Genomic DNA, 15,389 nt, shown 5'->3' on the forward strand with positions numbered 1-15,389 from the left:
GGTCAAGTACTTACCAAATATAGTTACAACCTTAGACACTAATCCAACAAGACCAGCAGACAACAGTTCAGGGCCGAGGAGGGATCAGGATCAGGCTTGGGGGCTGAGCAGTTGGATGAGCAGACTAGGGAGTTTTTTACTTCAGATGGTACTCGTATCATACTAAAGCAGACTCCGGTGATCTTTGGTTCGATCAAGGAGGGTATCTTAGAGTTGATGGAGTAGAAGTTGAGAACCTTCCGTGCTGAGATGGCGGCCATGATGGGGTTGCACACACTCACCTTCCAGACTATCATGGGGCGCGGGACCCCATTGCGAGTACCAGGTGGTTGGCAGATGTTGCCAACGCGTTCCGTACAAGCAGATGTCCCAAGGGGGACAAGGTCAGATTAGCGTCCTGCCTTCTGAAGGACAGGGCACGTGATTGGTGGGAAGAGGTTGGGCATGTCATCGGGGATGACGCAACGCTTGATGCCATGACTTGGGCTGATTTTACTACCAGGTTCAGAGCCGAGTTTGCACCGGTTATTGAGGTGCAACAGTTAGCCAGAGAGTTCTAGGATCTTACACAGACCACAGAGATAGTGGAGGAGATTACCGCCAAGTTCAGGGAGAGGGATCTTCTTATTCCTCAGTACGCAGTTGACGAGGAAATGAAGAAGGCCCGTTATCATGAGATGTTGCGGAGTGATATCTGCCAGTTTGTGAGCCGATCCAGCTGCAAGACGCTGGATGATATGATTGCGAGGGCTCGGGAGAAAGAGATAGATCTAGAGATGGAAAGAAAGAGGAAGCCAGAGGTGACTACAGGTTCAGGGAGTTCGGGCAAAAGGCCCAAGGTGTCAGATCATAGGTCCAGAGGACAGCATACCACAGTCGGTGTGGCAGAGTGCATGATGGGGTGTGCAAGGCGGGGAGTCCTGGCTGCTTTAAGTGCGGCCGGACTGGGCATATGAGCAGAGATTGTACAGCTTCTACCACTGCCACCGAAACATCAGATCTAATTTGTTTCCATTGCAACCAGAAGGGACATAAAAAGTCTCAGTGCCCGAGTTTAGCTACAGCGGGGAAGGTGTCGGCACCTGCCCCTGCTACACTGAGGATTACGGACGGTCGTCAGGGTCGGGCCGAGGCGCCAGTGGTGAAGAGTAGAGCTTTCCATATGACAGCAGAGGAGGCGCGAGCGACTCCAGATGTGGGGACGGGTATGTATTTTCCTTTTATCTCTGCATTTATTATTGATTGTTTCTAATAATATATGATTGTGTATAGGGTCGTTCTTAGTGAACAACATTTCAGCTACAGTGTTACTTGATTCGGGGGCTACCCGATCGTTTGTCTCTCTTGCGCTTAGCAAGAGGTTTAGTAGAGCTCCAGGAGAGCTGGATTGTCCACTCGAGGTGGAGATAGCCGATGATAGGACCGTCAGGGTCGCGAGAGTACATAAGGCATGCTCGTTGTAGTTATTCGATGAGCAGTTATCAGTATACCTGGTCCCTATTCCTTTGAGAGGGAACAAGGTCATAGTAGGCATGGATTGGCTGAGCCCCAATGGGGCGGTGATTGATTGCGAGTTGCAGCTAGTGAAGGTTCGCACTCCCAGCAGGGGAGAGTTAGTGATTCAGGGCGAGAGGCCACAACGCAGACTGATTCTTTGTTCAATATCGAGAGCGAGGCGCTACTTCCAGCAGGGTTGCGCAGGGTTCGTTGACTACGTCTTGGATGCTCGGGAGAAGGGCAAAGCGACAGTCGACGATGTACCGGTAGTGCGAGACTACCCGGACGTATTCCTGACGGATTTGCCTGGGATACCTCCGGAGAGACAGGTTGAGTTCAGGATTGACCTAGTTCCTGGTGCGGCTCTGATAGCCAAGGCACCGTATCGGTTGGCTCCTCCAGATATGCAGGAGTTGTATACGCAGCTGCAGGAGCTGTTAGACAAGGGTTTCATCAGACCGAGTAGTTCACCATGGGGAGCCCGATCCTATTCGTGAAGAAGAAAGATGAGTCGCACCATATATGCATAGATTATCGGGAGTTGAACAAGGTAATGGTGAAGAACCGTTATCCACTCCCAAGTATAGATGACTTGTTCAATCAACTTCAGGGAGCATCTTGGTTTTCCAAGATTGATCTGCACTCCGGTTATTATCAGATGCGGGTCAAGGGAGAGGATGTTCAGAAGACAACCTTTAGGACCCGCTATGGTCATTATGAGTTTGTGGTGATGCCATTTGGGCTCACCAATGCCCCAGCCGCGTTCATGGACCTCATGAACCGCGTATGCAAGCCGATGCTGGATCGGTCTATGATAGTATTCATTGATGACATCCTAGTTTACTCCAAGACTCAGGAGCAACACGAGTAACACTTGAGAGGAGTGTTGGAGACACTGAGAAGAGAGAAACTTTTTGCAAAGTTCTCCAAGTGCGAGTTTTGGTTGTGCGAGGTGTAGTTCCTTGGTCACCTCGTCAACCAGAAGGGTATTCTAGTGGATCTGATCAAGATCGAGGCCATGATGCAGTGGGAGGTCCCGAGGTCTCCATCAGAGATTCGGAGCTTCCTAGGATTGGCAGGATACTATAGGAGATTCATCCAGGATTTCTCCAAGATAGCAGTTCCACTTACCCGACTAACCAAGAAGCTGGTGGTGTTTCGTTGGGGCCCTGAGCAGCAGGCGACATTTGAGACCCTCAGACAGCGATTGTGTGAGGCACCGATTCTGACCTTGCCAAAGGGAGTGGATGATTTTGTAGTTTGTTGTGATGCCTCGATCACATGTATGGGAGCAATGTTGATGCAGCGGGGGCATGTGATAGCTTACACCTTTAGACAGTTGAAGCCTCATGAGGCTAACTATCCAACGCACGATTTGGAGTTGGGGGCAGTGGTGTTCGTCCTCAATTTTTTGAGAAACTACCTCTATGGGGTCCGTTGTACCATCTACACGGATCACAAGAGTCTGAGATACCTCATGAACCAGCCGAATCTTAACATGAGGCAACGTCGGTGGTTAGATGTAGTGAAGGATTACGATTGTGAGATCCTTTATCACCCGGAGAAGGCCAAAGTTGTGGCCAACGCCCTGATCCGCAAGACGGCAGTGGCCCCGATTAGGGATATATGCTTGAGGATGACAGTGATTACTCCGTTGTTGGAACTGATCAGGGAGGCACAAGTCGAGGGCCTCAAGGACGAGAGACAGAAGTGTGAGAGGATCGTGGGCCGAGTAGCTTCTTTTGATTATGACAACCGGGGATTGTTGACCCTTCATGGGAGAGCTTGGGTACCGTGTTGGGGAAGAGTACGATAGGTGTTGATGGAAGAGGCCCATAAGTCTCGATTTTCCATCCACCCAGGGGCGACGAAGATGTACAAAGATCTTTGACTCGATTATTGGTGGCCCTGCATGAAGCGGGATGAGATGCCTGACCTGCAGGAAGGTCAAGGCAGAGCACCAGAGACCCCACGACAAGATGCAACCGTTAGACATTCCCGTATGGAAATGGGAGGACATTACCATGGATTTTATCACTAAGCTTCCCAGGACCGCGCGGGGAGTGGATTCGATTTGGTTCATAGTGGTTCGGCTGACCAAGAGCGCACACTTTATATCGATCCAGGAGAGCATATCGGATGAGAAGCTAGCCGACATCTATGTGCACGAGGTAGTGGCACGACATAGAGTGCCGGTTTCGGTAGTGTCTGACCGAGACGCCCGTTTTACTTCTAGATTTTGGAAGCGGTTTCATGACGAGATAGGGACTCGTCTTCATTTTAGCACCGCTTTCCACCCTCAGACGGACGGGCAGAACGAGAGGACGATTTAGACTCTCGAGGACATGCTTCGGGCATGTGTTCTATACTTCGGTGGCAGTTGGGATACGTATTTTCCACTAGCGGAATTTTCGTATAACAACAGTTACCACTCTAGCATTGACCGTCCTCCTTTCGAGATGCTCTACGGAAGGAAGTGCAAGACCCCAATTTGTTGGGGCGAGGTCGGTTAACGAGTCATCGGGAGCATCGAGGTGGTGCTCAAGACCACAGAGTTGATTCAGCAGGTTTGTAGCAGGCTGCATACTACGCATAGTAGGCAGAAGAGTTACGCCGACAGGAGGCTTTCAGACCTGGAGTTTCAGGTGGGCGATATGGTCCTCCTAAAGGTATCACCCTGGAAGGGCGTTATCAGGTTTCGGAAGAGGGGCAAGCTGGGCCCCAGGTTCATTGGTCCTTTTAGGGTTTTGGTCCGGGTGGGTCGGGTGGCTTATCGGTTGGATCTTCCGGCAGAGCTTAGCCAGATCCATAACACTTTCCATGTTTCTCAGTTGAGAAAGTGTTTGGCCCAAGCTAGTTACAGACTCTGTTCCGATGCCGGGCGGGGCCCGATGCAGTGGGCGGGGCCCAATATTTGCTTATATGTCATTGCATGGTATGAGGTAGTTTGGGGGAGCTCACTAAGCTTTGTGCTTATAGTTTCAGTTTTTGGTTTCAGGTACTTCCGCTAGCAAGGGAAAGAGCTCAGGATGATGGCATCGCACACACCACAGCCTCAGTTTTATCCTGGGAGTTTTATTCGGATAATGTTATGATTGATGCAGTTTTTTTAGGCACAGTTATTATGACATTTGAGTTACTCATTCTATGGTTTTATTATTTATGATATCCGATGATGTGATTTTTAGTAATATTAAAACAAAAATTTTTGGATCGTATTTTGGGTCGTTACAAGGATTATGACTGCGAGATCATTTACCAGCGGGGTAAAGTGAATGTGGTGGCGGATGCTTTGAGCCACAAGTTGGCTAGATCATTGGACAGGGAGATGTGTATGAGGATATTAGTGGATTCCCCGCTTTTGGGATTGATCAGGGAGGCTCAGGCCGAGGGTATTCAGAAAGAGAATTGGAAGAAAGAGATGATCAGGGATGAGATTGATAGATTTGTCACAGATAGTCGAGGGTTATTGACCCAGTGTGGTCGGGTCTGGGTTCTGATGTGTTGTGGGGTCAGACAGATTGTATCAGAGGAGGCTCATAATGTTTTCCTATTCATACAAGGTCCACCAAGATGTATCGGGATTTAAGGTTGAGCTATTGGCGGCCGTGTATGAAGAGAGAGATAGCTTGGTATGTTGAGAGATGCATGACCTAACGGATGGTCAAGGCTGAGCATCAGAGGCTGCATGGCTAGCTGCAACCCCTGGATGTTTCCATGTGGAAATAGGACCAGATTTCAATGGATTTTATCACCAAGTTGTCGAAGATGGCAAAGGGTTTGGATGTCATCTAGGTCATCGTGGATCGATTGACCAAGATTGCTCACTTTTTGGCCATTCAGGAGAGTTCCTAGGCTGAGAAGTTGACTGATGTGTATGTTCGTGAGATCATTACTCGCTATGGGGTTCCGGTCTCCATTGCTTCAGACCGTGATGTTTGGTTCACCCCCCGTTCTCGACAGAAGTTCCAAGAGGAACTGGGCACGAGGTTGCACTTCAGCACTGCTTATCATCCGCAGGCCGACGACCAGAGTGAGCGGACAATACAGACCCTTGAGGATATGTTGCGGGCATGTGTTATTGATTTTGGTGGGATTTAGGACTCCTACATACCTCTTGCGAAGTTTCATACAATAACAATTATCACTCCAGCATTGGTACTCCGCCTTTTGAGCTATTGTATGGGCAGAGATTTCATACCCCGGTTTGTTGGGGCAAGGTTAGACACAGGGTTATGGTACAAAATGAAGTGGTCCTTTAGACCACAGAGCTTATTCAGCAGATTAAGCAGAGACTGCAGATCGCTTAGAGTCGTCAGGAGATCTATGCTGACCGACGCCGATCCAAGTTGGAGTTTCAGGCCGGCGACATGGTATTACTGAAGGTCTCAACTTGGAAATGTGTGATACACTTTAGGAAGAGGAGGAAATTGGGTCCCCGGTATATTGGGCCTTTTTAGGTGATTGCCAGGGTTAGCAAGGTGGCTTACAGGTTGGATCTTCCTGAAAAGCTCAATCAGATTCACAACACTTTCCATGTTTCACAGCTGCAGAAGTACGTATTAGATGAGGATGCGGTGGTTTCCTTGGATGATATTTAGGTCAATGAGTGCCTGAACTATGTTGAGAAGCCGATAGCGATTCTGGAAAGGAAGATAAAGGTCTTGCGCAGCAGGGAGATACCTTTGGTAAAGGTACAGTGGTAACATCAGAGAGGCTCCGAGTGGACCTAAGAGCCGGAGGCTGAGATGCGGGAGCATTATCCCTGGTTGCTCACCACATCAGACTTTGAGGACGAAGTCTAGTTCAAGTGGGGGGAATTGTAACATCCAGAGGTTCAGGTACTTCTAAATCTATCCCTATCATTTTATTATAAGACATTTTGATCCCTAAGTCCAAGAGAACGTGCTCTGAAACCCTAGTGGCAATTTCGTAAATTAGATAGGAGGAGTACGCTAAGCGTACATATGGGTATGTTGAGCGTACTAAGGCGTGCCCTAGTATGCTGGGTGTACTAGCTTCAAGAGTAAAACCCTACTTTTAGGATTTGGGTGGTATTTAAGCATCGTTATGTCTCATCTTCCCTCATCTTTTCATCTTCCACATCCTTAGAGACGTTTTTGTAAACCCTAGCTCTCTTAGTGTGTGTTTTCAGCTCAAGAGTGTGTTCTTTGTGTGTTGAAGGAGGAAGAAGTTGCATCGAGGAGCCTTGAAGTGGAAGCAAGCTTGTGGATCTGGGATCTTAGTCTTCTTGAGAAGCTCCAGAAGGTATAAAGTCCACACCTTAATGTATTGGTTATTAGATCCCATTTTTGGGTGTTTTATGTTGCTTTTCTTGTCCCAAAGGTCCCATCTTGTGCATGGTTTGCTCTTATCATTTTGAGCTGTCCTTTCAGACCCTAGGAAGGGTCCTAAGCCGTAAAAATGAAGTCCCACTTGATAGAATTACTCCATGCATCTTGTAGAAGCTATTAATGGATTAAGACCTTGTGTTAAGCACTTTTTGGACTTGTAAAGTCATAAAGTTGGAAACTTTATGACTCTAGAGTATATTTGGCCCTTGGATCTAAAATATGGGCTTAAGTGCTTATGCCATTAAGAACTAAATGGAGTTTGGGGGTTGCGAGGGTACACCCTGCGTACAAAGGAGTACGCCCCGCGTACTCGGTCAACCACCCCGATGGTGGTCTTCTGCAAGGCTTCACATACGCTAAGCATACCTCAAGGGTACGCCTCGCGTACTCGCATGGTCCAACCTTATTGATTTGACTTGGTTGAGATGACTTAACTATGTTGAATCACTTGAATCTGACCAAGTTTGACCTTGAGGGTATTTTGGGATTTTGATGGAATTGGTCATTTGATGAAAATGAGTATCGGTTAGAGATCCAAGATTCGGAGTCGGACCTTATCAGTTCTGTTCAGTTTGCGAGGTGAGTTTTCCTCACTGTACTTTTGGGTCGAAGGCACCAAGGCCGGCCCATTGGATTTTATCCTGGTTTATTGCATGTTGGTATGATGTAGGGATCTGTTAGATCTATATACAGGTGTATAGGATGCTGCTATGCTTAGTGATCAATAAGATCTGTTGATTGTCTGTTAACTGGTTATATATGTTTAGTTGTTATGTATATGTCGACATGTTATGTGTGTTTGGGTTGAGGCGGTCCTGCTGTGTATAGAAGGCTAAGAGACCTAAGGCAGTCTGACTGAAGGCCTGCGAGGCAGATCAATCAGGCTGAAGGCCCGGAGGACGATCCAAATAGAATGAAGGCCCGGTGCGCCGGTCCAGTTATACTAAAGGTCCTGTGAGTGGTCCAGATAGACTGAAGGCCTGTGAGGCGGACCAACCATGCTGAAGGCTCTGTATGCATGATGTTTGTTATTGTTTATGTGGTATTGGTTTTATATGTTGGTACTTTGAGGGAAATTCACTAAGCTTTGAACTTACAGTTTTGGGTTATGTTTCAGGTACTTCGGATGACCGCGGGAAGGCGAAAGCGTTATCGTACACCTCCTCGTGATTTGATTTATGATTTTGGGAAAACTCTGATATTAAACATGTTTTGGAAACTAAATTGTAAACAATGATGATTTGTTGATTGGTTTTAAATTTTAAAATTTTCATGATTTTTATAGGTGTTACAAACTGGGATGAAGCTTTTTCAGTGATTGATTCAACTTGGAAAGGCTCATTTAAAACCATCCTTTCTACAAGATTATCATGTATAATCACCTGAAGAGATTGGACTTAAATTATAACAAATTTCGAGTCAACCAGCTTTAATTCTAAGAATTTTGCAACAACATGCTTCTTGGTTCCATCACTTTAGTCTTATACTTTTGGTCTAATGATTCCCACAGTTCCTTAGTCGTTTCAACTTTACAATATACATTGTAAAGTTCATAAGCTAACCCATTCAACACATAGTTTTGACACAGAAATTCAAGGTGCTTCCAAGCCTCCACCACGCTCACAGGCTGAGTGTCAAATTGTCCCTCAACAACTTGGGGAGAATTTTCTGTGAGGAACCAAGCCATGTTTAAAGTGGCTAACTAGAAGAACTTTTTATGTTGCCACCTCTTGAAGTTAAGACCATAAAACTTCTCTAGTCTTTCAACATGATTAGCCATGGTGTTTGATACAGGTGGGGTAACATTCTGGTTTACAAGTGGATGATTTGGTGTTTCACTTGGTCCAATCATTCTGAAAAGTTAATATTCAAACAAATCATCAGAAACATAAATGAAATTGTTTACCCAAAGCAGATATAAGAAGATTAGTAGAAATAAAAAATAAAATAGAAGAAAACAGATTTAATCAAAACACACTCGATTAAAATAGTTTTAGCGAGCTTTGGTTTAAGATTGTTAGTTTTCAATAATAAATCTGCAAAATAAATAATTAGTGAATTATAACGATGGTTGAATGAGGCTCATGTTTGACATGGTCCTCTTAAGCAGATTCGTCGTCTATTCCCAGGGTACAACAGTCGAAGTAGTATGCACTGACGGATCTGACCACTTGCCTGAAAAGTTCGCCGAAATTTGTATGCAGAGAGAAAGGAGAAGAGAGTATTGGACCAAGGTGTGCAGACATGAGAAGGCAGTGTCTCTTTATATACCAAACTTTGTAACTAGATTCATAAATTCAAAATTAAATGAATTAATTATGAATTAACTCACATTAAATGCATCATTTATAAAAATTATATTAGGGACCAAAACTATAAAGTTCTGAAAAAACATGGCTTGTGCAAGCCCGAAATTTTGGAGCTGCATTCGTGTTCGCATGTTGCGCCCACACACGAGTTCAGTGAATTTTGTCTACAAAATCCATGATTCGCACTCCCCCGTGCGCGTATAGGTATTGGAGTAAAATCATACATAGAAGCTTGTAAACCCATTACACATTTATGCTTATAAACCCACTAAGAGATTGTTCAGTTTTCCTATGTGAGACATATTCCTACATCCACTTTATTTGCTAACTTTTTTTTTTCAAATACTCATCTTTGAGCATCAATGTCCATTTACACATTGTCCGTTTTGGACACAACATATATCGTTTCGAAGCTCTCACGGGGAAGAATATAATCCACCAAGGATTAATAAAAATATACAATATATTCATATTTAAATTTGTCCAAAGATTAATAAAAATACATAACTTTTATTAGAACTTCCAACAAGAACTTTTTGGTGCAAAGATTTGGCCATAGAGTGAAGTCTTAGGGTGAATCTGCTTGACGAAGTGTTTTGAATGTTACGTCTGAAGAAGCTTTGAGATCAAAGTTGCAAATGAGGTCAGAAGCACAACCAAGAAGTATAACTTCAGACGAAGTTAAGAGGCGTAGTTGAAGGCTTGGTGGTAAATCTAAGCACCAAAGCATGTCTATAGGCTGTAGAGCTCATCACTCGAGCTTCACCTTTAGTATACACCTTGTTGTAGCCTTTAATGATCAGAAGTAGTCCCAACTATAAACTTTAGATCGACGTAGTAACTTGGGTACCAAGGTTGTCATGTACGATCACCAACCAACCTAATTCGATGATTTTATAGGCCCATAAGCCCTAATCTAGAAGAAATTAGGTCAAACATTTATTATAAACAATTTTTTTCTGGATGATTGTAACCATAATGCAAAAAGTAAATAAAATAACTTTTTCGAATTGTCATGTAGATATATGTTTATCATTATGATAAGTGAACCACATTAAATCTTCTTATCCTTATACCTTATTGTTTCTTTAGCATCTTCATTGGCATGTTTGTGTTTATCTAAGTTCTTGATTCTAACGGTGGGATGGGTTAGTAGGGTAATATCCATAGTTAATGTGTCAACACCTTTTGATAATGTGTTTCTTTATCTTATGTCGGTAATTAATTTAATTTTTTTTGAACAAATGTCTAGTACAACGCTAGACTATAAAAAAATTTTACATGGGTTTTTAACCAATCAATCCAACTAACACAACAATTAGGCATTCTAAAACGACAACAACCAAATAAAAAAATAATAATATTATCTACAATCTCGTTCTTCCTCAAACTTCCCGTGTAAAAAAGCACCGAATTCCTAAATCTCCATAAGATTCAACACTTAACACTACCCATCACTTTCAATTTGGATTTCTTCCAATGGATAGTTAATTTTATAAATACGATAACAAATTTTTTTTCTATAAAAACAATAAAACGATTTGCAGAATTTTAAGCATTTGAATCTGTACTTATTAAAATATTTTTTATCTTTGACATGTACGCATTTTTGGTAGAGTTTGAAGGCATGGTAAGCATGTTATTCGTGATATGCACATTTTTTCTACCATTTGCATGATTTCTAATTTTCCATGCCAATTAAAGAAAGGGATTATAATATCACAGCTGCAAAGATGCATACTAACAGCTGTCTTACAACTTTTTGTTTGTTTCTTTTATTCTTTTGATTAAGATTAGTCATGTTGTAAACCAAACTAAGCTAAATATTTTGTTCGCATCCTACCATAATACTTTCATCGAAGTGAGTCTAGGTCCATAGATTTGAGTTATTGTTGGCTTATTTATGCTTGAATTCGATCAGAACTCAATAAACTTGAATTTTGTCGAGTTTAAGCTCAAGCACATATATATGAATTAAAAACATATGAGTCAAATAATTTATAAGAACCTGATTAGAACTTTTATCAAGCTTCCCAAGCCACAGTTGGTGTTTACACTTATGTATTTAGGATTAGAACTTTTATCAAGCTTCCCAAGCCATAGTTGGTTTTTACATGTATGTATTTATGGTTAAGTTTTGACATATCGCTGTTCCCTTGGATATGAAGAAAACAACTTTTTCTTTTGTAATTTAGTGACATGTGAAGATAAAGATATGCAACAAGTTAAGAAGAAGACGAAAGAGTGGTCAAAATCAGTAGATGATCAAAAAGTGAAGAAGGAAGTACCCGAGAGATAGATAAAAGCTACATTTTACCTTTTGACGAAATATTGTTCGAATACGAAAAGGGTTTTTTGGAGGAACGTGCTTTTTAGTCATTTTGTTGCAGTTTTAGCTCAAACACCAGAAGTCCTTGTTTTTTAAGATTTATATATGAATTGTACGAATATATATATATATATATATATATATATATATATATATATATATATATATATATATATATATATATATATATATATATATATATATATATATAGCTTTTAAGTCTTTAAAAACTCATAAATAAAATACTATGTTCAAATATAGACGTCATTTTCCTTGTTCCTTAAATTATCGTGATTGATTACACATTACCTACCCCTGGTGGTAACGAATCTGGTTGGTGCATAGGGTCGTAGATGACATTTACTTCTTTTACTATAATTCAAAGAGAAAAAAACAAATCATCTATATTATATTTGCTTTAAATATATAACACATGCAACACCAAATTTGAAGTTGTGATTAAAAAGAAAAAAAAAACTTTAACTTAATATATTGAATCACGGCTTACGTGTAACAACAAATAATTTTTTTTTTTTTTTTTTTTTTTTTATATTTTATATTAAGGTATTGATACTTGATAGTACATATTTTATTTATTTATATTTTTGAAGAAATGTATATAGTTTACAAATAATACCCAATTAATATTTGTATATAGTTTACAAATAATACCCAATTAATATTTGTAAGGGTAAAAACTAGTTTACAATAACCGTTGATTGATCAAATTAAAAACCCATCCAACGGCAAAAACAAGCTATGTTCACAAAAGGTCAAAGTCACTCCTTCTGTGAACCCTAACTTTAAATCCGCCATCCATGTGAGCCGTCAACATTGGCAACAAAACCGGCTTCTCTAAACAAACCGGAATTAGTTCAAACTGTTTTAAAACAGAAGCCACTACATATTTCATCTGCAGAAAGGCCATCTCTTTTCCAAGACACACCCTTGGACCCCCTTGAAAAACCGGAAATTTATAAGGGGTCTCCATTTTCAACACACCCGGTTCAGTAAACCACCGGTCCGGTTTAAACGCCAAACAGTCCTTTCCCCATAATGATTTCATTCTTCCCATGCCATACGGGAAATACATCACTCTGTTGCCCTTGTGCACCGGCGTCCCGTCCGGTAACACGTCATCATCTCCGGCGTGCTTTGAGTCCCACAACACCGGCGGGTATAACCTCATTGATTCACATAAACAAGCCTTCAAATAATCCATTTTCTTCAAATCTTCGAAGTTTAATGATTGTGACTTATTTGACTGGTCGCGATCGTTGACTATTGTGGCGACCTCGTCAAGGATATTTTTCTTCACGGTGGGGTGCCATGTCAGCAGCCAAAGGAGCCATGTCATCGCCGACGATGTAGTGTCTCTTCCAGCCATCATAAAGCTTATCACCATGTCCCTCACGAGCTCATCGCCGTGACCGGCGGATATAAACCTGGATAACAAATCTCTCCGGCTCTCACTTCCGGCCATCTGCTTTCGCCGCTCACGGATTATCTCAGTCACCGAAGAATGTACGACTCCGACAGATTCTTTCAACCTCCGTTCACTTCCGACGTTAAACAGCCTCTTCGCCTTCCACACCCAGTTCGCCGGCGCCGTGCCACGCATTGCGCTTGCCCCCGCCGCCACATCAAACGCCGTGGCAAGCGCGGGAACAGGGCGTGTGTAATCCAAGCAGCACGGGTCCCACCCAAGAGAGATCTTACATATGGTATCAAAAGCTAACCTTTTGAGAACGTCTTGCATGTCCAACACGCCGCCATTTTCAATCGAGCTTTCCAGCAATGGAATAAGCCTTGTGGTTATTTCTTCTTCAAGAACACTGATTATAAACTCACGCAACGATTTTGTGCTGAACTCATGGCTAGCTAACTTACGTTGGGTGCTCCATAGCTCGCCGTCGACGTTGAAAATTCCCATTCCGAGAAAGTCTCCGAGGATGTCAGTGAAAGGCTTCCCTTTCGGGTAGTTTTCGAAGTTACTTCGGAGAATGTACTCGACGTTAGCAGGATTCGCAGTGATGATCATCTTGTTCTTCCATCCAAGTCGATTCAAAACGATGGTTTGCGATGGTGAGACAGAAAGGAGGTGGGTGAACCAGTGGATGAGGCGGTGGCTGTTCTGGTGGAAAGAAATAAGGGAGCCAATCAACGGATATGATTTATGTCCGTTACTTGAGCTGCTGCTGCTGGTGGCGGACGCTACCAGGATCCGAAGCAAAGAAAATAGGTACAGAAGTATGAATAGTAGAGTGAGAAACTGGAGGAGAGAGAGAGTAAACATGGCTGCAGAATGGTGGAGATGGTGAAGACTGGAGGATGTTGGTGTTTATATGGGGACCGGTGAAATGGAGTAGAAACCGTTGAAACACGTTGGGATACTAGTATTATATAACGCACGTTTTCAATGCAAGCCGCAGTCCTAGAGCTCATTTTTTATCACTAGAAACATGTGCGGAATATATTCGACATGGTTTTTTATCTTATTTTTCGTTTTCCTTATTGACACGTCACATAAGAGTACTTACTCTACCATGTTCTTTAATTATTTATTGATTACACCGTCAAAATTTTGGTCGACTATAACTTATGTACGAGGTGCAGCGAGTTACTAGTTTTATACCTTTTACTGTAAATTAATAGAATTATACAAAATGTTGGTTTGTAATATGATTTACGTAATTTAGATATATACACACAAAGTAATTACAGAAGAAGCGGAGAGATAATATATTTATTAAAAGAATAATAAATAATTATATAATTAAAACTTATATGAAAAAAAAAGACAAAAATTAACGTAAAATTCTCATTTTACCGACATTTAATAGAAGATGCTTGACGGTAACAACTTTATGGAACAAACATGCAATTTTTGCCAACTACATTGAATCCACGTAAAAATCTTATAGTTAATTTGGACCTAAAGTACAGAATAGTGCACACCATTGGGAACAAAAACTGTAGTTTAGTATTCTTACAAAAAATTTAAAATTTTGACATAAAATGTAGAACAACACAGACCATAAGGACCAAAAGTCTAATTTTATCATTCTTTTCTAATATAGTTTTAGAATTAAAAATTATAGGGACCAATGGTTTCTGGCAAAGGTCTTTACTACAGCTTCTTTTAGTTTAGGGTTCTTGATTTAGAAGAAAGGGAAGAGAGCTATATTAGTTTAGGAAGGCTGGGGGATTGGGGGCGTAGAATGTTGTCGGCGATAGAAAGATGAAAGATAGGAGCCTAGGAGGTCTGGTGAGTTTCCGACGAGAGTAAAGAAAGGTACGATATGGGAAAAGAGGAAATTCATTGGTGCTTTGATATAATAAAGGTATATAACATTGTAATATAGGTAACTATTTTTAATATAGGTAACTATTTTTAATCATTTTTTTCAAAAAAAAATGTAACTTTAACCAATAAAAATACCTTAAAAATTATATAGGGTGTCGAAATGATAAAATAGGGTGTCTATTTAGCCAACCTCATATTTTATTTATATTGATAAATAAATAATAAACAATAAATAAATAAATAAACAATAAATTAAATTAAATAAAGTATAAAAAGGATAATATAGTCTTTTAAGGCATCATAATGACCAAACGCATAACAAAAATACATCTTAAGGACATTTCAAGTTTTTTTTTTTTTTTTTTAAAGACCTAGAGACCAAACGGCAAACGCACAAATTATACCAAACCACATAGACTATTCGTTAATTTGGTCTCATTATAAAATAACGAAAAATCCAACACTTCCTCTAATTACCCTCTTCATCCTTGATTCTATAAGCCGACCTTCCAAGCTAGGCATTGATACATCTTAAGTGTAGGCATCATCAATCATGTTTGTGTATTCTTTATATCGGTTTAAGCTTAACATGG

At 41.5% G+C, this 15,389-nt stretch overlaps 1 protein-coding gene across 1 annotated transcript; it reads right to left on the reverse strand.

Moving 5' to 3' along the window:
• Positions 1–12,120: 12,120 nt before the first annotated feature.
• On the reverse strand, positions 12,121–13,815 carry CYP94B3 (cytochrome P450, family 94, subfamily B, polypeptide 3). The gene has a single exon (XM_079023349.1). It carries the CDS (start codon positions 13,783–13,785, stop codon positions 12,253–12,255), a length of 1,533 nt encoding a protein of 510 aa, XP_078879475.1. The 5' UTR covers positions 13,786–13,815; the 3' UTR covers positions 12,121–12,252.
• Between the last annotated feature and the right edge of the window lie 1,574 nt (positions 13,816–15,389).

This window comes from Lactuca serriola, chromosome 1 (genome assembly GCF_051521515.1).
Source record: "Lactuca serriola cultivar US96UC23 chromosome 1, Lser_US96UC23_V15, whole genome shotgun sequence".
Lineage (NCBI taxonomy): Eukaryota > Viridiplantae > Streptophyta > Magnoliopsida > Asterales > Asteraceae > Lactuca > Lactuca serriola.